Here is a 25,144-nt window from a genome sequence, read left to right on the forward strand (position 1 = left end):
TGAAGAAAAGATGGTCTGGTTTATAAAATTACTATTTTAGTATTTCATTACAGAAGCCCAGAGGCTCCAATCAAGATTGGTACATCATTATGCTATGTGACATACCAATATTTCCAAAAAATACATTATCTTCCTTGAAGAACTTAAAAACTAAGTAGTGATTTTATTTCTTCTTTTGAGGTAAAAAGTTACATAAACATCTATATATAGCATAAATTTTATGCAGCCATTGGGATGAGTGGAATAAGGGAAATGTTAAAACAAATAATCAGATAACTCACCAAGCTAAGAATTTCAACATACCTTTTCCTTTTGAAAGGTGACTTTGGCATGTCAGCCACAGGGATCATCTGTTCTCCTGGACGTACCCACATGATGGGACCATCATCACTATCTTTACGACTTTCTAATTTTAGACTAGAAAGCGTCCCCCATGGCAATGTACACTAATGGGAAATATAACAATCCACATATTTATTTTAGTTATTTTCAAATACATTAAAAATAGTTATTTGGAAAAATGAAAAAAGCTTAAATTAACAGATCTGGTAAATAAGTGAATATAGGCAAGTGTGATGATTTGAGGAAACAATCTACAATTTATGAATTCTGAACAATTCAGGGGATTACAAACTCCCCGTATCTATTTTGTCAAGAGGAAAACTCCACTCTGAATACAGGGGCTAACCTTCTTCTCTGTTGCCACTCTACCTCAGCGTTAGACTGAAATTCCAGTGGGTAGCGGCACAGGAGTCACAATAGAGGGTCATTAACTCAAAATGGCCCTTTATTAGAAAATAAAAATGCTAGCTAAAGAACTGGCTTCCACTTAAATGAACTGGTTTCTCAGCAAACAGAATGCATGGCAATGAAATCACTTGGCAGAGAGGTCCGTGATCCCCTATTGAGGCTGATCCAGAAGTCATCTGATTAAGGGACTGAAAGATTAAAAAAGAATTCACAAGGGGAAGACTAAGTGAGACCCACAGTACCCAGGCTATGCACTGCAAAGAGAAGGACTCTGAATGGCCCCAGACAACCCTGACCCTTGCCCTATGAATGCTCTGGATGGGGCAGGCAACTGATGCAAGGAACACGTTTGATATTTTTCTACAGATGTATATATTTCTTGGTGTTAAAGAAAGAATTCAGACTCTTGTTCAAACTTTTGTGTGTATTAAGCATGTGCCTCCTTGAAGAGATGAGCTTTTAGGTAGAGTTCACAGAAAGGGTATGTTTAAGCTTTGAGGAAGCCTAGGAGCCAGCGCTGCTTCCAGGGACTGGTTTGTGGACCACATGGTCAAATTTCTCAGGAGTGGCTTCTAGAGAGATCTGCACTCCGAGTATTTGCCAAGGTGAGCAAGCAACTAGACCAGTGGTCTCAAACCTTTTTATACCCAAGATCACTTTTTAAATATCAGGATAAGCCAAGATCTGCTCCCTCCCTTCCCCAAGACCTCACCCCTTCCTTGAGGTCCCATCCTCTCCATCACTTGCTGGCCACAGCCCTTACTCACTCTCACTGGGTTGAGACAGGAGGTGCAAGCTCTGGAGTAGGAATGAGGGATTTAGGTATGGGAAGGAGTGAGAGGTGCAAACTCTGGGAGGAAATTTGGGTGCAGGAGGAGCTGGAGAAGGGGATGCTGGCTCATGGAGGGGGCTCCAGGCTGGAGAATGTTGGGGTCAGGTGGAGAGTGGGGGTGCTGAGCAAGCCACAGGCTTGTGGATGTGGGGGTGCGGGAGTCTGGGTTGCGGTATATGAGGGACTCAAGGCAGGGAGTTTGTGCAGAATGGGCACAGGTTTGCAGTGTATGGGTGGTGCAGGAGTTTTGTGGAACAAGACTGGAAATGTGTGTGGGGGGTGTTACAGGAGTTTGGGGGATGTGGGGAGCTCAGGGCAGGGGGCTTAGGTGTATGACAGGCTAAGGGTTGGGGTGTGCAGGGGTGTTATGATGCTGCAGTCAGATGGAGGCTTGGCCCTAACTGGGGGTCTGCTGGCCAGGCTTCATTTTTTAAATAAAATATTAATGTCCAACACAAAACATTTCAGCGTTGTCTTTATTTATAGGAGGGGCAGGGAACCTGTTTTGGGTCAGGGGCCAGTGACCCACTGGAAAAAAAAAAAAATCAGTCGGGGACCACACACGTGAGATGCAGAAAATAACCCCTCCAAGCCCCTCCCACCAAGACTCACTGATGTGGCCCTCAACTGAGACACTACACTCTCTGGGCACTCCAGCCCCATGGGGGGGAGGGGGGCAGGATAGGTAGGACTGAGATTCAAGGCCTCAGGCCAGATTAACTCTTCTTGGGTTCCAGGGTTAGTGGATTTTGTGGGCACCCTTAGGTCCTAGGGTGGGGCCAAAAATGAGGGATCCAGCAGGACAAAGCTACCAGTGACTGGGATAGGGACTGGGGCTGGGGGGGTGCAGAATCTGGGTAAAGAGTGGATACAGGAGCGAGCAGGGTGCTGGTGGGGGTCTGGCCAGGGGACAGGAGCAGAGTGCTGGTAGGAGAGGGGCCAGGATGCTGGTGGGAGGTCTGGCCAGGGGGAGGAGGCAGGGGCAGCTCAGCTGGTTCCTGGGGGTCTCCAGGGATGAGAATCTCTGGGGCAGGATCTGCAGGCAGCACTGGAAGAAGTGCATGTACTGCTCCTTTAAGAAATCCAGCTGCTCTGGATCCTCTGCTGCCATCTTAAACCCCCCACCTCTGGCCTGCGCCAAACACGGGGAAGGAAGGGAAAACAAGAAAGTGTGCGTGCTGTTGTGGGGAGAGCAGTGCGCACGTTTTCTTGCCTTCCCTTTCTTCCCCGTGCTGCCTTCCTTCCTGCCTGTGGCACAGGGGGTGGGAGGGGAGGAGGAAGTCCTGAGGCTCAGTGCCAGATGCGGCTTCTAAGGAAGTGTGCATGCTGCTGTGGGAAAGGGAGGAACTGTGTGAGGTTCCTGAAAAGCCATATCTGGGGCGTAGCAGCGGGACTTCCCACCCTTTCTGCAGGAAGCTGGATCTAGCTCCATTTTTGCAGGAGGGCTGTAGCGCCATCACGGGCTCCTCTTTGGGGTTAAGGGATACGAAGGGGGCTGGGAACACTACCTCACGACTGACTGGTTGGTGACAACTGAACTACATTCTATTCACATCTGAGGCTTAAAAACCCTGAGGAGTCAATGGTTGTATGCCTTCACAGGAGCCTGTTGATTAGCCAGCATAGGTGCTCAGCCAGACCTGCGACAATAAGTATTTCCATTCTTTCACAGAGCAGTGGCTTTCACCTTTTTTAAATTTGTGGACCCCTAAAAAATGTCCAATGGAGATGCAGACTCCTTTGAAAATGTTAGACAAAGTCTGTAGATTCCAAGGGGCAGACCCACCAACAGATGAGGGGGAAGAAAGGGGCAACTGCCTGAGGACCAGCAGTTCTAAAGGGGCTACAGCAGTAGCTGGAGCCTCAGGCCCTTTAAATCACTGCTGAAGCAATGTACAACGTCCTCTGGGCAGCTCTAAGTGCTTGGGGGCGGGGCAGGTGTGGGGGTAGGTACACACAGCATGCTCTGGGCAGCACCGAGGGCTGGCTGCTCCAGTCTGCCCCTTCCCCCAAAGGCCTCTAGAAGTGCAGAGTTGTCACCACCACCAGTGCTAGAGTTGCCAGATGGTTTCAACAAAAATACCAGACACACTTGACATTACATCACAATCTACATTACATCTAATTTAGTAAATACCAGACATTTATATTCTCAATTTGTTTCCTGAATAGACAGCTAAAATACTGAACTGTCCAGTTCAAAACCGGACACCTGGCAACCCTAACCACCACCACCTTTCCCAGAGGCCCAGTGTGGCAGTCAGCTCCCCGCCCAGGGCTCTACGGACCATAGCTTGAAAACCACTGATAAGAGCATTTGGAAGTATCTCTCCCCTTCCCTTCCTCCCCTTACTTTTAAGAAAGGTGAATCTTCCAACATATCAAGGAACTCTGGAAAGTAATCCCCCACTTCCTCATCCACTGCTCCAACCAAGCTGATCTGTCTCATTGGGCCAGCTCTATATGTACCATGGGAGTATGTTCTTTTTACCTAAAAGAATATGAAAGTCAATTATAAATTACACTGAGGACTCAATACCAGTTTATAAATCAATGCCAAGTGCACATACTGTCTTTGTCTTCTCTGAAACGTGTTAAAAACATTAATATTGTATACAATGCTTATTAAATAGTATTAACTGTACTACATACTATCAATTATAAAAAGACAAACCATTCTTTTGAAATAACCAACTGGCTGAAATAGCACGCAGCTTGAAAATTGAACTCTTACTGTATATGACAACATGGTTTTTAAAATACAAAGGATTATAGACAGAAGATACTTCCGGCAAGTTGCAAGATTCGGTTAAATTCTGTCTTAACTTGAAATAACAGGATTCATTACTATGTGTATCCAAACAAGTACCAAAAGTAATTTTGATTTTACAAAAAGTGGATGGAATGTTAAAGTTATGGTTTTGTGAAGCAGGAGAAAGCTAGAGAGTGTAACAGCATAAAGGAGGTGAACCTCTCAAAAGTATAAAGATGAAACAAATCTTAAAAACCTGAAGAAGGGCAAAGAAGCGACACCAAGGCCATGTCTAAATGGAGACGGTCAAGAAAGTTAAGGCAAATAAGCTAAATATATAGACGTTAAAGCACATTAAACCCTTGGTGGATTTTCTCATTCAGGAGTAAAGTGACCTATGGCACATCTACACTTAATGCAGATACCATAGATTTTGTGTACGTGTCATGTGATCTGCAATAAACACTGCATAAGCAATGCATAAACATTACATTGTTATTCTGTGATTTTACGGAGCAATAGCACCTTAATTGCAGCCCCACAGTACAATAATATTTTGAAATTGCAGCCAGCATTCTGAGTGGGCAGACATCCCAGGGTATGCTGCTCTGCTACAGCGTTCTTACACACTCTGGGATTTTTTTTCTTGTTGAAAACTTACACTTATTGGAAGGCAAAGGAATTCTGGAGTTTACTGTCAAATTAAATTGCTATGATGCCTCATTTCGCCCTATCACACAATGTTTTCAAAGACATTAAGTGCCATTTTCAAAGCATTATCATGCAATATGCAGGACAGGTTATGATTATGTTAATCACAGTGTGGATTGTAACAAACAAGCAGCTGCTAACATCTACAGTTGGGAAGAGACTTCAAAACTGGGATAAAGCAACCAAAGAAGGCAACTGAAATCAAGCAGTCACATCCACACCTTTTCCTGAAGGAGCTTTAAAATGTGGTCAACAAGTACTGTCTGAAAGGAGAGCACAGTGTCCCAAATCAGGGAGGAGCAGGAGTGGCAACAGAATTTCAGGATGTCACAAGCCACTCTCTCAGAAATCTGTGCAGAACTCACACACAGGCTGCAGCAGAATATCTATGTAAGTGCTGCCCTCAGTGTAGAAAGGAGTGTGGTCATTACCAGCTGAGAATTTGCCAAAAGTCAGTAATCAGACAGTTTGGTGATGGTAGATCAACTATCTGGGTTGTTTAAAGAGAAAAATGGAATGTTATCAATAAAGTTCTAACCCACTGAATCTTAAAGTGGGAAATGCACAGGCAATTAATTAGTTTGCATCATGGGTTCCTGACTAAAGCCACAACGAGTCCTACATATCTACTCTTAACCCTTCACATTAGGACTTAGAGTCCATGAACAGAAAATCCCCTCCTATGATGTTGCAAGGCCTGTTTCATCACCGTGGAAAGTTCACCAGGATTTATGTAAGGTGGTCTAGAAAGCTCCAGGACACCAGAATCTTCGGAAAGTTTAGAATGTCTCTAAAAATGTTTAGGAATCCCAGTTTAGGAATCCCAAACTGGGTCACAATCCCATTTCAATGGAGTTACCAAGGCTGGTGTTGGAATAGCTGGGACCCGAGGCCAAAATATATCAGGACTCAGATAACAAGCCCTCTACTTGGGACTTCAGCTTTGGATCCCTCTCCTCACTTCAGAGAAGTCAGGAATGGCAGAAGGGGGTCATGGTACAGTGAAGTTTGAGAACTCCTGATCTAGAATGCTTTCTTCTATGACCAGTGGAAATTCTGCATCAATTGTATCAATGGACTTTGGAGGCAATACCATTCTACCGCTCATTCTGGTAGACGGAGCTTACCCTTTGCTTGCCTGGCTTAAGAAGCCATTTACTGGTACTTGCATAAGAGAAAGGAACAGTTTAATTATACCCTGAGAAACAGCTGAATGACAAGTGTAATGTGCATTTGGAAAACTGAAAGATGGATACAGGAACTTGATGTCAAGCCTGGACGCTAAGAAACATCATCTTGTTACAATAGCTGCTTGCTGTGTTTTGGACAATGTTTGTGATAAAAAGGGAGATAGCTTGTAAATGGATGTAAGCAAGAGGTGGCCAAACTTGGCAAATGTTTAGAACAACCACACTGAATGCCTCTACAAAAAGATGCAACTACTCTGACACAGAGCAAGAGATACAGTGTATTCATACTGCAAGTTTATGTGCCCTTTATAAAGAATACATGTCCTTTTGCATAATGCTTTGATGAACAATACTGAATGTGTCTTGTGTATGTGCACTGGTGCAAGGATTTAATCATACTTCGTGTGTACATAATCACATTTCTTCTTGTTTTCAAGATATAATGCTTGAAATGTAGATAGGATTTTAGACACTTATTGTGCATGCACAGATATTGTGACTGTGTGCTGCATATTTGAATGAATGATGCAAAATTCGGATTCATTAATGTAAACACATTTTCAGTATTGCAACACAAAGGAACTACAACAAATTGAATGCTGCGAGCAGTAAAAGTAATTTATTCTGTGTCTAATGTGCTCTCATTTCTCTGACCTAGTCCCCACTCTCTCTCTTTCCTGTGAGTGCTCTGGGGAAAAAGGACAACGAATAAATTGTTGTCCAAAGTGTAGTCTCCAGGATAAAATGGTGCTTTTTTCACCAATTTTGAAATTCCATTCCTTTAGGCATTTCCCGGTCTTCAGTGAGCTTGGAGCTGGTAAGACATTTGCCATCTTCCCACTTTGTTTAGGTTCTCTGGGCCTGTGGCATGAGGGCATAGCCAGGGATGGTGTCTATTCTGCCAATTTGGGATTCAGGGGGCTACCGCTTGCACCCCATTATAGCAGACAGCCCCCACTCCCACCCCATACACTGAGTGGCCAGCTCCCAACCCCAGTGGGGCTGGAGCAGCCCTCCGCTTGCCGCAGGTGGGAAGCTACGCCTGCTGGCACCTAGTAAGCATAGCTCAGTAAGGGTGATGTTTACCAGGTAACCAGTTATACAGTCAAATCCTTATTCCTCATAGTACCAGTAGACTGTGCTAGCTCTCAGAGGTCTTATAGATAGTAGTCCTATACTTTAGCTGTCGTGCCTTTGCCTTGATGATGGAGCCTCACATCAGTGATGACAAATGAAGAGTCAAGCCTTATAGATGAACGTGTGCCTTACTGCAACCCTGGAGACTGTCACAGTTGTGCCCCCATCCTGCACTTGGTTAGGATATCACTTTACACCTGTGCTGAACAACTGCTGTTCTGATGTGCCTGATCATACTCCTGTCCCTAGAAAGCAATGAAGTCCACAGGACCACATTAAAGAATGAGGGTGACTGATGAATAATCAGGAGCACAACAGGTTTGTGAACTCCACAGCCGCTGGAATTATGCAAGACAGAACCTGATTGTGTGCCCTCATTTAAAAACAGGAAAGTAACATCTGGTCAGGATGTTTCTTGAGCAGTGGAGAGTATATAAGTAAACAGACAGGAAAAACAAATAGCCAGCAAAGCATGGAATACTAGTTTGCAGATATGCATCCATTGTTTTCGGATGAAGATGCACCAACACCTATTTTACTTTAAGCAAATTTCTCTTGCATCTCAGTGAAACCACCTGCAAAGGGGATTTAGCAGTATGCATTAAAATTCCAGATGGTTTGCAACAACAGTTACCATTTATGGATGCAAGGCATTTAACAAAAAATAAACGAATCCAAATGTATTTAAAGGAAGAGGTTTCCTATGTAACTTTGGATGTGTTATATGCCTGTGTCACCCCCTACATTTGAGTCTGGTCAAATTGGTGTTGCTTTACTGTGTGCCAAATACTAGAACCTGAGGGATGAGACTACACCTGAACTAAGTTTTGATGGAAATGGGTGCAGCCCCCAAGACTTCTTCCATCAACACTGATCAATACTGAAAATGAGTGAATAAGGATTACCGAATATCAGCATAAATTACTTTCCAATTTAACATCCCCAAAAGTTGAAAAAAAAAAAAAGCACAAAAACACAAGTGACTGGACGTAGGAAATGAAAACCAATAGCTATTCAAAGAAATACACACAAACAAACAATGTCAGTTATTAAGCAGCAAAATACAGGATTCATCTTCATTGTGAGATGAAAGAAATCAGTTTATTTGGATTTTAAGATCATGTTTGCCACTGGAGTAAAGCACTGCCTAGTGAAATGGAAGAGAACATAGGTGAGACATTTTATATCACAGTATGGCATCAAAATGAAACTGATAACTGGACACAATGTTCCACATCTTTCAAAAAAATTTTCAACCAACCTCGTTCACAAATTTGTTAGCTTACAATGACCAAAGTGCACTAATCAGTCAGCAATTATGCCATAAAAGCCAAATGAAAAAAAAAAAAAAACCTAAGAAAATAATGAATTTGTACACTTTCACTGTAGTAAAAGAAACCACTTAAATATGAAAATACTCTTCCAGACAGATTAAAAATGTGTAGTTCTTTATAAATTATTATAAGTAAGGTAGTCCAGAAAAACTTAAAACTAAAAAGAATTAACAACATTAATACAGGATAGTTTGTCAAACAAGTTTAAATGACTGGATAATTAATAGCTACCAGCGCTGATCTAAGGGAAGAATTAATTCTTGCCTAATTTCAATTTATTATAGTCTGAAAACAGCAAAATATTTTGCCCTGATCAAAGTAGCTGAAGATGCCATTCAAGAAATACAGATAAAAGTATGACAAGATCTTTGTCATTTGTTCAGATAACAAAATTAAGTGAATGAAATAGTCTCAAAACAGCACAACTTTGAAAAATTATTTCCACCATCTCCATTCAAATTTGGTTTATTGAAAAAAGAATTAAACCCTAACTTTCTGAGAGTTCACAATTTCATTATATACCACAAAGATGAATGCAATGAAGAACCTAAACAGAATTCTCTCTCTCCAATTGCTTTAAAATTACCGTACCCTAGATTTCAAATATGCACTGAGTACAAATACAGTAACTGAACAGCAGGCTAGATTTTGATCAAGATACTATACCCAAAGGTAATAAGATTACAAAAACAACGGTAGGTTTCTGAGAGACTGGACAGATCACAGGCTAATAGCACCACTGTCACCGTGGCAGTGAAGATCTTGAAGTGAAGATCACAATTAAACAGAAAATTGGGACCATATTAAGCATGCATGCACCAAAAAAAAGAAAAAAAATATTCAAAGCAGCTAGATAATATTCCTATTATATAGGCTGCATGACTGAATCCAAATTCAAAGACATAGGCTGATTCCAGCAGAGGAAGTAGTAACAGATGTATCTACTAACTGAAAATACAACTGTCTATGCCAAACCTGTCTGTAAAGGGGTTACATCAGCATTTATTACATGGAAGTGGCATAAAATTGTCAAAGAAAGTCAGATGGGATCGATGAAATCAAAATTGTAATATTTTCATTAACATACATTTCTATGGTCAGCATAGCATCAATCAGATGTGTTTTTAGCACAATCCAATTAGTTTAATTAAGACTTCAGAACAGCCGAAGGCTTTAAAAAGCAAATTATTGGTAAAAGTATATTAGTATATAAAAGGCAGACACTAAAATGGGTGGGAAATCTTTTTTGGGTTGGAGCCACTGAACCACAGGAAAAAAAAAAATCAGCAAAGGGCTACTCACAAGTGAGAAGCAAAAAAGAAAAAAAAAATACCCTCATTAAGGCGGCCCCCAACTGAGGAAACAGATACTCCCCACATTCTCCTCCCACACCAGAGCCTAGATGCTCATAGATTTTGTGTGCTCCAACTCCATGGTGGGTGGCTGGGGGAGCTGGATAGCCAAAGCAGGCTGCCCAGTGCTACGGGGGAGAACTCAAGCCTCAGGAGCCAGAACCAGGCAAAGCGGGAGGCTGAATGCAGCCTCCCGGGTCTTAGGATCCTCACCCTTGCACTAAAACATTATCCTGAGTACTCAATACAGACTTACAAGGTACATTCTGGACAATGTGCATACTGCCTATTTGTAAGCATTTTTAAAGTGAGACACATAATATGCATTTTAATAAACTAAATAGTTGTGTTTTCCAATTCTAAACTGGGATGGGTGGATGATAAAAGCTTATTTTGGATTATGATTGTGATTTGTCCTAACAATGAGTTTAAGTCAGAACAGCAGTGCTAGTGTGTATTTGCAGAAATGAGGAGTCCTGTGACACATTAAAGAATAACAGATTTATATGGGCATAAAGTTCTATGGATAAAAAACATGATTTTTTTTTGAGATACATGGAGTGGAAATCAGAAGTAGGAATGTAATAGCATATCAAAAAAAGGGAGTTACTTATGAAAGTGCAGGTCCAGTGTTAACGAGGTCAATTCAGTCAGGGGGATGTGAGTCACTGCCAGCACTTGATGGGGAAGTATGAATACCAAGAGAAAAAATTGACTTTGTAACCATTTTAAGTCCCCATTCAGTCCTAATTTGTATTAAATTTGCAAATGAATTATGGTGCCTGGTCCTTCAATGAGGGCAGGGAATTATACTCAATGACCTCTGGAGGTCCCTTCCAGTTCTAGTGTTCTATGATTCTCTGCTGTTTCTCTTTGTAGTCTGATTTTGAAGTTTTTCTGCAAAAAGGATGGCTACTTTAAAATGTGCGCCACCCATGCTGACTGAACTGACCTAGTTAAATTCATTACTGAGTGTCCAGGGAGGTTAAAAGTGTTCTACTTTTGTGTATGTTACAATTCTTGATATCTGATTTGGCCAATAAACATGGCAGAGAAGCATTGCTGGCATTTGATTGCATATTGCATCTGATTTGGCATTTGATCATGTTAGTAGATTTGCAGGTGGATGAGCCCCGATGGTGTGGTTAATGTGGTTAAGTCCTGTGATAGTGTTTCTTGTTTAGATATTGAACAGAAATGGCAGCAAGGGTTTGTTGCACAAATAGGTTCCTGGGTTAGTGTTTCTGTGGTGTGATGTGTGGCTGATGGTACTTGTTTCAGGGTGGGGGGGCTGTCTGTAGGCAAGGACTGGCCCTGCTTCCCAATGTCTTTGGGAGTGAGGGATCATTTCCCAGGATAGGGTTAGATTATCAAAGATGCCCAAAAGGGGTTTTAGCTGAGACTGTAGGTGACAGACAGTGGTGTTCTGTTATTTTCCTTGTTGGACCCGTCCTGTAGTAGATGAATTATGGGTCCTCTTCTGGTACTGTCCATCTGTTTCTTCACTTCCCCAAGTGCGTATTTCAGTTTTAATAATGCTTGAGAAAGATCTTAGAGGCATGCATCTCTTTCTGAGGGATTGGAGCAGATGTGGTTGCATCTTAAGGCTTGGCTGTAGACAATGGATAATGTGATGTTTGCTGGATGAAAGCTAAAGGCATCTAAGAAAGAATACTCATCAGTAGGTTTCTGGTATAGGGTGGTGTTTGTGTGACCATCATTTATTTGTACTGTAGTGTCCAAGAAGTGGATCTCTTGTGTGGACTTGTCCAGGCTGAGATTGATGGTGGGGTGGAAATTGTTGAAATCCCTGCGGAATTCTTCAAGGGCCCCTTAGCAGGTTCAGTCTTCTAGCAATCATTTGATACATTTTTCAAGCCCTAAATTACAGTGAACTTATCTACAGGATGACAGCAAAGAGCACTAGAAGGGTGTGATTTGTAAGGTACCCAGACTATCACCCTGCTGGTGGTTTTAAAAGTAAGTGAGAAACAACTTTACACTAACAGCATGTGTGAAACAAGACTATGTTAATACAAACTAGGTACCTTTTAGGACATGCCAGCTGAGTCTACACAAGACAATCAGAACAGCACATGTTGCTGCACTTTACAAATCATACCCAACCCCAGTATGTTGCAGTGAGAATTTATACTTTGAGCTCCTTGATTTTCTATTTCAAGATTTAACTTTAAAACCAGGAAGTCAAAATACAAAAAACCAGGAAGTCAAAATACAAAAGGAGAAGGAAAGTGGTACAGACTGCTTTAAGTTGCATGCACAATTTAATGCAAAGGTTGAACTGGAATTAAGTACTTCTAGAAAATCCCAGGCCACTGTTTGAACTCCAGTTTCACTTGCGTAAAATGTCTTAGGAGACCAAATATGCAGGAATAGTAGCTTTTAACTTCAGTGCATAACTGCATAAGCCACAAACGTACATGTGTCACTAACTATCCTCTGGACTTCCTGCCTCCTCACCTAAAGCTTACAACTAGCTGCTGTAATGGCCCTGTTCTGGCAGTAGTAAGGGGAAGGGAAAGAAAGAAAAAGAAGGGGAAAGAAAGCCAATGGATGAACAAGATGATTCAGGTAATTATAGGCCCCATCTTACCTGGGATGGACTTTTTTTTAAAATAGTTAATTACTAGTAAGGGACTAAGCAATAAAAATATATTTCCTTACTTTAATGCCAGTCCACATGCTTTTATGGAAAATATATATAGTCAAATCAACATGACAAGTTTATGGAGTCTGATGGAGAAAAGCAGACAGCTGTGTTGACATATTTAGATTTCTGGAATGCATTTGAATTGATATTACTAAAAATTAGCATTATATAAAAATCAACATAGTATACATTAAACAGATTAAAAATAGTTCCAAAGATCTCAAGGAAATGAACAGGAGTCTGCACATTGTTACTTCTCATATAGTTTCATGGATACCAATTCTCTGTCTATTGCTATTCAATATTTGTATGAATCTGGGAAACAATCATTATTTTGAGTTAAACTTTGCAAAAAACAGATTGGTGTGAGAGTAAATAATGAGACATGCCACATACAGTATCATCTGGATTGCTTGATAAGAGAGGATGCAAATAAGTGAAGTTCATTTTAGTACAGTATGGAATAAGAGATCACAATTACATGCAAAGTTGGATCCATCTTAAGTTGTCTTAAGTGAAACAGTTTTGGTCAGTGGTCCCCAACCTTTTGAGGTTGTCGGGCGCCAGGGGGCATGGCCGTTCGCCCGCCGGGCACCAGGGGGCGGGGACACTTGCGGGTCCGGGGGCGGCCCCCCCCATAGCCGCTTGCCCAGGGCCGGGGCCCCCCATAGCCACGCGCCCGGGGGGCCCCGCCCCCCCCCCGCAAGCGCCGCGCGCCCGGGGTCGGCACTCCCGCCTCGCAAGCGCCACGCGCCTGGCACTCAAGCGCCGCGTGCCCGGGGCCAGGCCAGCCCCGAGCACCTGGCGGGCGCATGCAAGTGCCCCCGCGGGCGCCATGGCGCCCGCGGGCACCGTGTTGGGGACCACGGGTTTTGGTGGTTATTCTATAATTCTAGAAGCCTTTACTTTTAATCTTTGTATTTCTGTTGACATTTAAGAAGGGAAGTAAGACTAACAGATGTTTGTAGCAGTGTTGAATATAGGTGTTCTGTAGCATAACAGGATGCTTTGAGTTTTCATAGCAACATGTCTTAATTGTGGGTGTTATGAATAGTCTTTTTGGTACACTCCGCACATTTTAGAAAAGTTATTTTGCAAAGCTTTACATACAAATAAGATGTGTGGTACACTATTCACATTTGAACACACATTTTTATCATTACATTTATATAGATGAAAGTTATATGTGATGTTTGTAAAACAGTGTATGAAAATTCTTTAAAACTATGTAGTAACTTGTTTTTTTCTGGTAAACAGTTACATGACTTATCCAAATCTGATGTAAAAAACAGTATTATTCAACTTCTTTAATTCTTTCATGAACATCTACACAGGTGATTATATTGCACTGGTGGTAATCTCATTAAACTAAAAATAGTCTCCTGAAGTTACACAAGCTGAAATGATTTTTGTTCCACTGAGAAGTACTGTTTTTATAGCTCTTAAAGTTAAGACATATCTAGCAAACAGCAGCTATTGTTAGAAATTCAGGAAGTTGACCCCCCTCCCCCTTTTTTTTGCCACATGATTTAATAACTTTCAAGGGAACACAGTTAATTGAAAAGATTCATTTAGAAGCCTCAATATATACCCTAATATACAATAAATGGGCTTTACATATAAAATGTTACTATTATGTAACATACAAATTGTAGCCTTGTGGTTCATGTTCAAATATGTAAATGCAGCCAAGACCAGGTAGAAAACTCATTTTCATGCTCTAAACATGATGGGTATTTTTCAATCAAGAACAACAAATCTCCAGAAGCAGAAACATATGCACACTTCAACTAATCAAACAATACAATGTAATGTTTGAATGCAAACAAAGCTTTCCTATCTTCTATATTTTAACAGTTGATTATTCAAATATTTTCCTATTCCTAATCTTCAGTTTTATCTATACAGTCAGTCCCCGGGTTACGTACAAGATAGGGACTGTAGGTTTGTTCTTAAGTTGAATTTGTATGTAAGTCGGAACTGGTACATATTGTAGGGGAAACTCTAGCCAAACATTTCTCCAGAGCTAAGTTTTATTCTCCCACACCTCACTTCCCTCAGTCCTTTATTCTCAAGCTGAGGTGTCTGCTGAGAAAAGCCGCTCCGCGTCTCCCTGGTCTGCTCGGGGGGGCGCTAGCTTCGCGTCTCCCTGGTCTGCTTGGGGGAAGCAGCTAGTGCGGGGTTGCTTCATCCCGTTTGTAAGTAGGGATCCGATGTAAGTTGGATCCATGTAACCCGGGGACTGCCTGTACATCCTAGCTGATAGCAAATGTATTAAAAACTTTTACAGTTTATTTGAAACCATTAGATATTTTTAAAAAATAAATATGCAACCTCTTACCTGAGCATGGAAATTTGACATAGTCGTTGTCTCTATATCTTTCTTTCCCAAAATCTCCATTTTCACTGGTGAATTGGGAAAATTAAATGAAAAGTAGTCTAAAAAGTCAGGTAAATAAGTAGCTGCCCCATGAACAATACCCATTACATAATAAGCTGCAGAGTTTTCATTTTCACTAAAAACCAGACCCACAAACTCTTCCGCAAATCTCTCCATCTCCACAGGAGACAAGTGAGAGAGTTCATTACTGTAGGCATGGATAACTGATGCACCTCCATTCGGCTGGTGCTCAATGTGAATGAGCTGTTTGAACTCCAACGTGTCCAACCTTTTGAGTTTATTCTGAACCCGTGGTTCCTTTAACGAGAGAAATGGAAACTCGCTGTTCTCTGATATCTTGGACCCACAGTCCTTCTTAGAATCCATATTCTTCCCACTGAAATCCTTAAAATGATCATCAATTATGCCTTTGGCTTCTTGATCCTCAACATCAGAAACCAATCCTGAGCAGATGGTCTGAATAGATTTGCTGTACATTTTTGGACGCTTCCTTTTCTCACATTCTTTATGTTTCTTTTTCTTTTTCTTCTTTACCTTTTTAATTTGTAATTCTTCTGCATTAGTTTTTGGCTTTTCCTTCCCACCTGTAGAGAGGAAAGAGATTTCTAAAACACCTATATTTCCTGCTATATGAAAGCCCCAATTTAAGTAACAGAATTAAAAGTTACCCATACAGAGCATGCTGAATGGGACTTAACACTATAAATTAAGTATCAAACAACTTTAGAGATATTTATTGAAGCCAAATACCAATTAAAGCAATGTTATACAGTCATATTAGGTCTGATCATTTATTCTAACAGGTTACTGACCATACCACCCATCATCACCAGAACCTCAAAATTTAACATTAGCTATAATTCTGTAAGACATATTTTACTTTCATATTATGCATTATGAAACAAGAACTTTACACAGAAGTGTATTTATAATTAGAAACATGGCCCAATTGTTAAAACACAGGATTTTTCACTTTTAAAATATTTTTAATTAGATATGTGCATAAGGCTGACAGGCAGAATTGAACCTGGGATCTCTAGAGCTTATTGCTTGAGCCTCTACTGCATGAGCTAAAAGCCAGGTGGATATTAACTAAGGTTGTACAGCAGGCTCACACTCTCTATAAGTGGTCTCAATACCACTAAAAGGGACAGTGTACCACACCCAGGGGTGCGGGTTACACATGCACTCTGAAAAAGGTAAAAACCCTACTTTAAATGTTGTTTTTCCTCCACTCATACTATTGAATAAGATGTACATGGGTGTGGGAGACAGCAAAGAAAGGCGCACACACAAAAACAGGTTGACCTTGAAAAGTATTGTAATAATCACAATCTTACCTCTTCTGTTTAATCAGTGGTGCAACCTCATCAGCAATTATGCCAGTAGGTTAAATGATTTAAATGTAGACTGCAATGTTGCTGTAGCCATGTTGGTCTCAGGGTCTGAGAGATAAGGTGAGTGAAGTAGTATCTTTTATTTGACCATGGGGGAATTCTGCACAGAATTTCCTTCTTCCCCACAGAATTGGTACTGTACAGCTGCTGCCTGGCCCGAGGGACCATTGGCCCCCAAAGAACTCAGCTCTCCATCTCAAAGACAGAAGACAGCCAGGGGAAGGAGAATGACAAGTTGGACAGTTACTGGCACACCCCAAAGAAAAGGAATAATGTGTAGGAAAACTTCATACAAGCCAGGCCCCCAGCATCAGGCTGTTTCTCTCTAGATCCCTGGACTCTGGCGAGAACCCTGAAGTGGGGGCTCTATATGAAAGTGGGTCTCTGGACTAGGGACCGGGACCATGCATGGGCAGACACCTCTAGGCTGGGCTCTGGAGGGGAAGGGCTTGTAGGTGTCTAGCTGAGGACACCCTGCAAGTAGGCTCTGATGGCAAACTGGTGCAGGTATTTGGGCTGGAGGACACCCTGCTGCTAGGTTCTAGAGCAGGGGTGGGGAACCTCAGGCTAAGGAGCCAAATGCAGCCCCCAACTTGCCTGGATCTGGCCCCCTGAGGTTCATGCCCCCCCTCCAGCATTGGGGAGCCCATGCTGCTGCACCCTCCACAGGGCTGGAACACAATCTACTAGGCTGGACCCCCTACACTCTGGTATGGGGGATTTAAATATTCAGGGCTTTCTTTGCATCTTCCCGTCCGGGCGCCATTTTTAAATCCCCTTAGTCCGAACTAACTGCCCTCGGCTACAAGCGGCAGTCAAATGTTACCTCGAACTAAGTCCTTAGTTCGAGTTAACTGTTACACCACTAGGAAGGTATGTAGGAATTTTAAACTGGGACAAAGAAATTTGGGTTTTTCCCTCCTTGGTCTCTGTGAGTTTCTCTGCAGCTACAGAGAGACACAAACATGTCTCTCTCCAAGAAACAATTCTTTACTTTCTGTAGGTAGGGTAAAGTTTAGATAAATCCGTTAGGTTTTCTTGTTTTATGGTTTGGGTATGGGATCTGATGTCCATGCACTTTTAAAAAGATGTTTTGGCTTTTCTTTGTAACTAAGTTCTAAGCCCATGGAGTTCCTCCATGAGTATATTTGGTTACCTTTCCATCTAGTCATTATGCTTGCAACAGGAATATTGCTGTAATAATAAAAGTTCTCTTTTCTTTTTATTAACCTGGGATTGGTTAATAGTGTGCCCTGATTTTTACTTTAGGGGTATAATTTCCCAAATGATCTTTCCCCTGATTTCTTTAACAACATTTGGGTTGTGGCAGCAGAAGTTTTATTCCCAAAATCTAGGTTTTTAAGATTTTTATGCCAAAGCCGGGGAGATCAGATTTTAGGGTAATTGCTGACGCCCACTTCTGCATTTATCATGCCAGAGTGGGGAAGGAGCCATGACAGAGTCCATTCAAGAAAGTTGTGATTGTCTAGTTTCATCCAGAGTTTTTGGGGGCATGTAGTGCTCTGAATGACATCCAGCAAATGGTGCAATAGACATGTATAGTTAAGATTACAATATGTCCAGGTTTTCCCCAGTATTGCCTTTCTTTTGAGGCTCCCTCCCTGGCCAAGTAAATTTTTCAAACAGGAGAAGTCCATGATTTTTGCAGAGCGGACACTATACCTCAGGGTGCTGACTGGGCCACTCCCTCAGTGGTCCCTCCCCTGCATTAACAGCTGATTGGTCCATTCCACAGCTGGCAGATCCCATCCACCTCCCAAGTCTCACAAGGCGGTGTTGACTGACAGCTGTTGCTGTGTCTTGGGCTTGCATCAGCCTTCCTCCCATTCTGACAGGGAGTGATGCTACCCATCATCTCCATTGAGTACCCCTGACAGGGGAACCCCTTTCCCCTTCTGAGTCTGCCAATGCCTCACTTCCAGCAGTGTCCTCTTTATGAATTTGCATAACAACAATACTAGGTGTAGGAGCCACGAATCTTGAAAGATTTGGGGGGGGGAGGGAGAGGAGAAGAGGGAGAGGAGAGAGAATTACTGAGATAAAAGTCTTCAGGTTTTGCACCTGTGATTATGGCAGATTCTGCGCGTTGATGTGTCTTGGTCTGTGGGGAGCTTGCTTCTGGATATGAGCTTGGCAACACTATTGTTTGTAGGCCAGGAAAGGGGGTCCATGAAAGGCTTCTTTCAATGTGTGGGCCCTACTAAGTATGGATTGTAATTGTTTAATGATACTCCATATGGGTGGCAGTTATGTGTATTTACTACTTATGTTAATCCATCTATTCCACTTTTAAGTACCTTTCCTAGATCTAAAGAAGAGTTCACTTAGTGCTATGTCTACACTTAAAATGCTACAACAACATAGCTGCAGCACTGCTACTGTAGCGCACCAGCATAGACACCCCAGTACACTGATGGGAAGCGCTCTCCTGTCACTGAAGTTAATCCACCTGCTTGAGAAGCAGTAGCCAAGTAATACTCTCTGCTGCAGGCAGTTAGACCAATATAGCTACATCCAGGTCTACACTACTCTTAAGCTGCTTTATGTTGACGTATGTCTACCTAAGTGTCAACACTACAATGCTGTTCCTGTTCATATAAGTGCCTAATCACACTGACCTAATAACTCCACCTCCACAAGAGGCATGGCACTTAGGTCAATGTAGCTAGAGTGACAGTGTCTGTGTAGGAACTATTACTTACACTGCTCTCAGCTGGGAGCCCCATTGCACCACACCTACAACTAGGAGCCCTGTACCCAGCTGTGATGTTTTGGCAAAGAGCCAATAGCCCGAGCTGTCAGCCTGCCACACTGACCTATTTGAGTTGGTTCAAGTGCTCATTGTGAGAATGCACATCACCAGCAGAATGAAGATAGGTGGAGATGAAAAACAGGAGCAATTGCTGCAATGCCTATGACTCAACTGTGTTCTGTAAACAAGGCCTCCCCCCCAAATAGTACAGGTATGCCATTATAAACTTTTGGTGCAGGCCAGCCATCTCTCAACAGCTCATGCAAAATGCAGGACAATGTAGCACTTTAAAGACTAACAAGATGGTTTATTAGATGATGAGCTTTCGTGGGCCAGACCCACTTCCTCAGATCAAATAGTGGAAGACTACTTTCTTCCACTATTTGATCTGAGGAAGTGGGTCTGGCCCACGAAAGCTCATCATCTAATAAACCATCTTGTTAGTCTTTAAAGTGCTACATTGTCCTGCATTTTGCTTCAACTACCCCAGACTAACACGGCTACATTTCTATCACTATTCAACAGCTTATCTCTTTCACAAACAAAAATGCTTCCATTTAAAAAAATATTACCTCACCCACCTTCCCTCTTTAAATGCTGACTGTCAGTGAGGCCACTGCACAAAAGATCCACAAATGCTACTGCGCATCCAAACAACTAACTGTCTGTGCTCATGGAGCTGCTAGAGTCCTCTCCTTTCTTGTCCTGTAAATTATGAAGTGGTCCTTCCATCACCACAAAGTTGGTAAGTGCTTTTCATAGAGAGCTAGTTTTTTCAAGTGCCTTAAAATACACATGCAGACTGAAGTTGGCCTGAAAAATGCTAAATCAATAAAGAGTCCAAAGTAGAGTTAGTGGTGCAGATATGGAATCATCTGGTGAAGGTGCTCCCAATAATAATTCTCCTCAGATAATCTTATTTTAAAATCTGCTGTTACTCACAGCACTGCTCCAGTTTTTCCCCCCTTTGAATGGTAGTCAGAGGGCACCATCTATAAATGGTACAAACAAACAATCCAGCTTCAGAATTTAATAACTCAAGTTATTAGGCTTTCCTATTGAGTTTATACAATGGTGCATATAACTGATTTGAGCTAAAAATAGTTGCATGCTACAGTCTCCCTTTGACACAGTCAGAGACTTGGAGCAAGACAGACACAGTAAGAGACGTGCAGTATATAACCGTTAAGTGCCCTAAAAATACTCATTCTGAAAACTGGCATACCACAGCAAGGGTTGGGTGTAGACAGTGTAGTACAAATTTGTGGCCCTTGAGCCAAAAAGTTAAGACATTTCTCCAAAAGTGACATTTTTTAAAACGATGGCTTCACATGAACAGTGCTATTCATCAAGCTGAGAACGATCCAGTTTTGGGTATAACAGGCATATGATGCAGGGAGGTGTAAACACAAGTTTGTTAACGAGGTAGGTCACACCTCTGCTAGTCTACTGAGGTATGTAGCAGCCACTGCAATGTTCTTAATATTTCTAAAGTGGGCGGGGGGAGGACTATTTCCCCTGCTTTTGTGTGGGAAAAGGGAACGCTGAACTCCTTTCCCACTCATTTCCCCTCAAAAAAAAAGCAGCACCCCCATCATGCACCCCTAAGGACAAGCCCTCCTCCTTATAAGTCCCTCCTGATTACAAGCCGTCCCCGTCACCGGTTTCTTAAAAAACTAGGGAAATTTATTTTAAAAAAAGCTGCTAAAAGGGGTATTAAGGTGGTGTTGGAAGTAGGGGAATGTAAGCAACTACTTAAACATTTCACTACCTGATAAGCCTAGGCTTATTGGGCAGTCAAGTCACTTAAACAACTACACACTTTTCTGACCCCTCTCCCCCCTGCCTCTGTCTGAGAAGCAGAAAGGAGGGTGGGAGGAAGCAGTAGCTGGTGCTAGGGGGAGCCAGCTTAAAAACTGGTTCGGGATCCAGCATGAGCTGGGACTGCTCAGTCTCTGCTTGCACCAAGTCTTGTACCTATCCCTGTTGCGGCAGCCGGGGCGGGAGGGGAGAGGAGGTAGAGAGAACCTCTCAGAGACATAAGGCAATAGGTACAGGTTTTTTACACCCAAATGTGAAATGTAGCAACATGAAGGGTACTGGTTTTATATTTAGTTACCATTTTGAGTACAGTACCTTATTTGTGTCCATTAACTTCTTTCTCTGCTATTTATTTGTACCCTGGACTCCTTAACTCCAATTTATCTGAAGAAGTGGGTTCTACCCACAAAAACTCATTATACCATCTACATTTTTGTTAGTCTAAGGTGCTGGAGGACTATTAGTTAAGTTTTTTCAGTTAGGATGTGTCTACACTACAGTATTATTTCAAAATAGCTTTTTTCGAAATAGCATGTCTACACACAAAATGCATTTCAAAATAGTACTTTGCTATTTTGAAATAGCATGTCCACACTGAGTGGACGCTGAATTGCATTTAAGGCCGGCCGGAACCAGGTCGGGCAGGGCATCAGGTCAGGAATGTCTGTGTGTGGCTGCTGCCTGAGGCTGAGGCCTGTGCTTAAAGGGACCTCCCCGGACAGCCGGTTCTCAGCTTTCCCTGCTTGCTTGCCTACCTCGATGAGGGACAGCAAAGCATTTTGTCTCTGCATGCTCTGGTTGCCCTCACTTGGGACACAACAGGACTCTGCAACATGGAGCCAGAGCTGCCCCTGGGCACTCTGGTGCTTCTCATGGACACGTTGCTGCGAGCCTGGCTGCACTTTTTGCAGGCTGCCATCCAGGAGGTCCATCGGGGGGCTGTCAGTATCCAAGAGGCCCTGTGGGAGAGCTTCTACCCTGAGGAGCACTAAGAGCCACCCTGGTCTGCCCCACTGGGGGCTTGTGCCTCATTCTTCCCTCACGTCCTTCCACTTACCCCTCCCTAACCCCTCTTCCTGGTGTCAAATAAAAAAAACATGTATTTTCATTCACACACACTCTCTTTATTTAACAAAATGGGAGGGGGGGAGGGCGAGAATGAAACTCTGGTGAGACTGGAGAAAGAAGGCGGGAAAAGGGAGAAGAGAGAGAGAGAGGGAAGGGAAGGGGAGGGGGAAACCTGGGAGAAGGGAGCTGGAAGGGGGAGGGGAAGCTCAGGGCTCAGGGTTGGGGGTCTCACCAGACCAACTTGATTTTCATGCAAATCTGCTCCTGGGTTCGCATGTGGCCTTTGGTGGCCAGGCTGGTAGCTATCCTGCCATAGACAGCCGCATTCCTCCATCTAGTGCGGAAATCATGGACATTGGGGCACCCCTCCCCCTCAAACCTGAATACGGTCCATGATCTCCACCCTGGATCAGGAAGGTGCCCGCCTTCTCTGTGCCCTGGCAGGCTCCTGGGAGCTGGCAGACGGCTCCTGGGGAGCGGTGGAGGGATAGCTGCCAGTGGCTTGCTAGCTCATGTTTTGGGGCCACTGGGTCAGGGGCAGTGACTGTTGGCTCTGGGCTGGCAGGCTTGGAGCTGGCACAGGCACTATGGCCAGAGTTAACCCCTTTAAGGGCCCTGGGGAGGGAGAAGAGTATTCTTTGTTGAGGCTGGAGTGGCCACCAAGGCATCCTGGGAAGGCTGGAGGCCCCCTACTTTGATACAAGTGTCTACACAGCACTTATTTTGAAATAGCTATTTCGAATTTGGCGTTATTCCTTGTGGAATAAGGTTTACCAAATTCGAAATAAGCACTCCACTATTTCGAATTAATTTTGAAATAGCGGTTTGGCTATGTAGACTCTAGTGAAGTTATTTTGAAACAACGACTTATTTCGAAATAACTTTGCTGTGTAGACATACTACACAGACTAACAGACTAACACAGCTACCCCTCTGAAATGTGTAGTAATAATCAGATTATTAACCACAGTTGGGTGTTCTTAATTGTATACTAACATTGCACAACGCTAACAGTATACTTCCCCATGAACTTACAATCTATGGCTATTTATATACTTTCATCTACATGGAAAAAATTTATGACACTCAGGGGGTGTAAATATTCCATGCACTGAGCAATAAGTTATGCCGACACAGCACTAGTGTGCACAGTGCTATGTCAGCAGGAAAGCTTCTCCCATCAACATAGCTTATGCTGCTCACAGAGGTGTTTTTATGCTGCTAGGAGAGCTCTCACCTGTCAGCATAGAGCATCTATACCACACATGCTGTAAGCATAAATAGGTCTTCAGGCAAGGATATTCAATAAGCAGACAGCAGATCAAATCCAGTTTGTCAGATGATTTAACAGACATTGAAATGTTTTCATTCACTTATTACTGTTATTGAGGTGTGAAAAGTATGCACCGTGACTATATCTTGACTGAGAAAACTGCACATTGACAAAAAAATGACGACCCCCCCCGGTCTAAGGTCTTCCCAAATCAGTTAAGTTAAACCAGTGCATACGCATGTGTGAACCTGCTTAAATCAGTTTATTCACACTAGTCTTAATCACCAAATTGAGCTAATCAATGTAACTGGCCTCATTTGTTAACATTTAGTTAAAGAGATTTTAATTAAACTGGTGAAATAAAAGTGTATGTAGGCCAACTCTATGCAAGAGCATTATTATATTCAAGCCTCCTGAAAAGTCAAGGACATGTTGCATAACTTTTCGCCAGTCCTGTTAAAATTTACGATCTTCACTAGGGGAAAAAATGGTATATTTAACACATTGGCTAATAAGTATTAAAATAAGGGACATTGGTTATATTCTAACTAACTGTTAACCAATAAACTGATACCATTAACCGATAAGTATCAGTTATACCAGCCAGCTCCCCGGGAGGCAGCTTCACTGCGGCAGAACAGTGAAGCCACCTCCCAGGAGCCGAGCCAGCAGCCAGTTCCATAGTCACAACAAAGTTTCCTCTGGGGAGCAGAGTGGGCAAAAGCTGTCCCACCACTCTCAGGGAGGCTTTGCTGCAGGTTTTTACTTCAGAGCCCACAGGGCATGTAACCACTAAGATTTTTAGCAGCTACATGGTTACCGTATTAAACACTTTTAAACATCCCTAATTAAGATACACTGTTCTCCACCCCAGACCCAGATTAGTCAATCCTTTACCAATCACAAGAAAGAACAGTCCTGTTCCGTTTCAGAGGTGCACACACACACCCCCACCCCCTACATGCAGGCCCTGCAAGAAGGCATAAAGCTATTATTGCTATGTGAGGTTTGGGGTCAAGGAAAGTATCTGTTGGCAACACATCCAGCAAGAGGACTAGAGAAAGAGGTTCTCCCATCTTAAAAGAGATTCAAATAAAATATCAAAAAAGTCAATTTTCTACAACCTCCACACCCCAGGGCAGGAGGAGTGAAGACAGAGCTGCCAGCCGTGGACCAGTGCTGGGTTATGAACTGCATGCTACCAGGCCATGCCCACAGCTTGATGGAATCTAAAATCCCGGTAAGCAGTGCAGCAGCATGCCTGCACAGCTGCTAACTGAGCCCTGTTCAGAGGGTTAGGGCTGCTATGCAGAGAGCTTCCTGGCCGGGAAGGGGGACTCCCTTAGCAGCAGAAGGTCCCTGCTCAGAGTCCAAACAACCAGAGTGCTGGCAGGGAACATACACATCCTCCCCGCAACAGTCCCCCATGCATCTCCATGCCATCAGCAGCTGGGCTGAAATTTTCCCCCGACCATCTCCTCCCTGTGAATTTGACTTGCTACTGTCAGGTTTCCCAGGGTGGGGGATCTGGAGGCGGATGGGTGGGCTCTATGGAATCTTCAATGTGTGAGGAAACCACTATTCACTTTGAGTAAACACAAATTTTGTGATTTAAAAGAAAATTGTGAAGTATGTATAAAAATGCCCCACCGCCCCTTGTATTTGGAATATTCTCTTGTGTG

At 42.8% G+C, this 25,144-nt stretch overlaps 1 protein-coding gene and 1 long non-coding RNA gene across 4 annotated transcripts in view; one reads left to right on the forward strand and one right to left on the reverse strand.

The window, feature by feature from the left end:
- RSBN1L (round spermatid basic protein 1 like) overlaps positions 1 to 25,144 on the reverse strand; it is a 79,515-nt gene that overhangs the window by 15,985 nt on the left and 38,386 nt on the right. For 2 of the 3 annotated variants that reach the window (XM_075926678.1, XM_006137518.2), the window contains 3 exons: positions 15,071 to 15,714; positions 3,936 to 4,073; positions 304 to 446 (listed from right to left, as the gene is read on the reverse strand). In XM_075926678.1, the coding sequence (XP_075782793.1) occupies positions 304 to 446; positions 3,936 to 4,073; positions 15,071 to 15,714 (925 nt within the window). The remainder of the gene's footprint in view (positions 1 to 303; positions 447 to 3,935; positions 4,074 to 15,070; positions 15,715 to 25,144) is intronic. The other variant, XM_075926681.1, reaches the window with a different exon arrangement.
- The window catches only part of LOC142829089 (uncharacterized), a 31,897-nt gene continuing 19,264 nt past the window's right edge, over positions 12,512 to 25,144 (forward strand). The window contains exon 1 of the long non-coding RNA XR_012903324.1: positions 12,512 to 12,650. This is a non-coding gene — a long non-coding RNA (uncharacterized LOC142829089). The remainder of the gene's footprint in view (positions 12,651 to 25,144) is intronic.

This window comes from Pelodiscus sinensis, chromosome 1, assembly GCF_049634645.1.
Source record: "Pelodiscus sinensis isolate JC-2024 chromosome 1, ASM4963464v1, whole genome shotgun sequence".
Classification (NCBI taxonomy): domain Eukaryota; kingdom Metazoa; phylum Chordata; order Testudines; family Trionychidae; genus Pelodiscus; species Pelodiscus sinensis.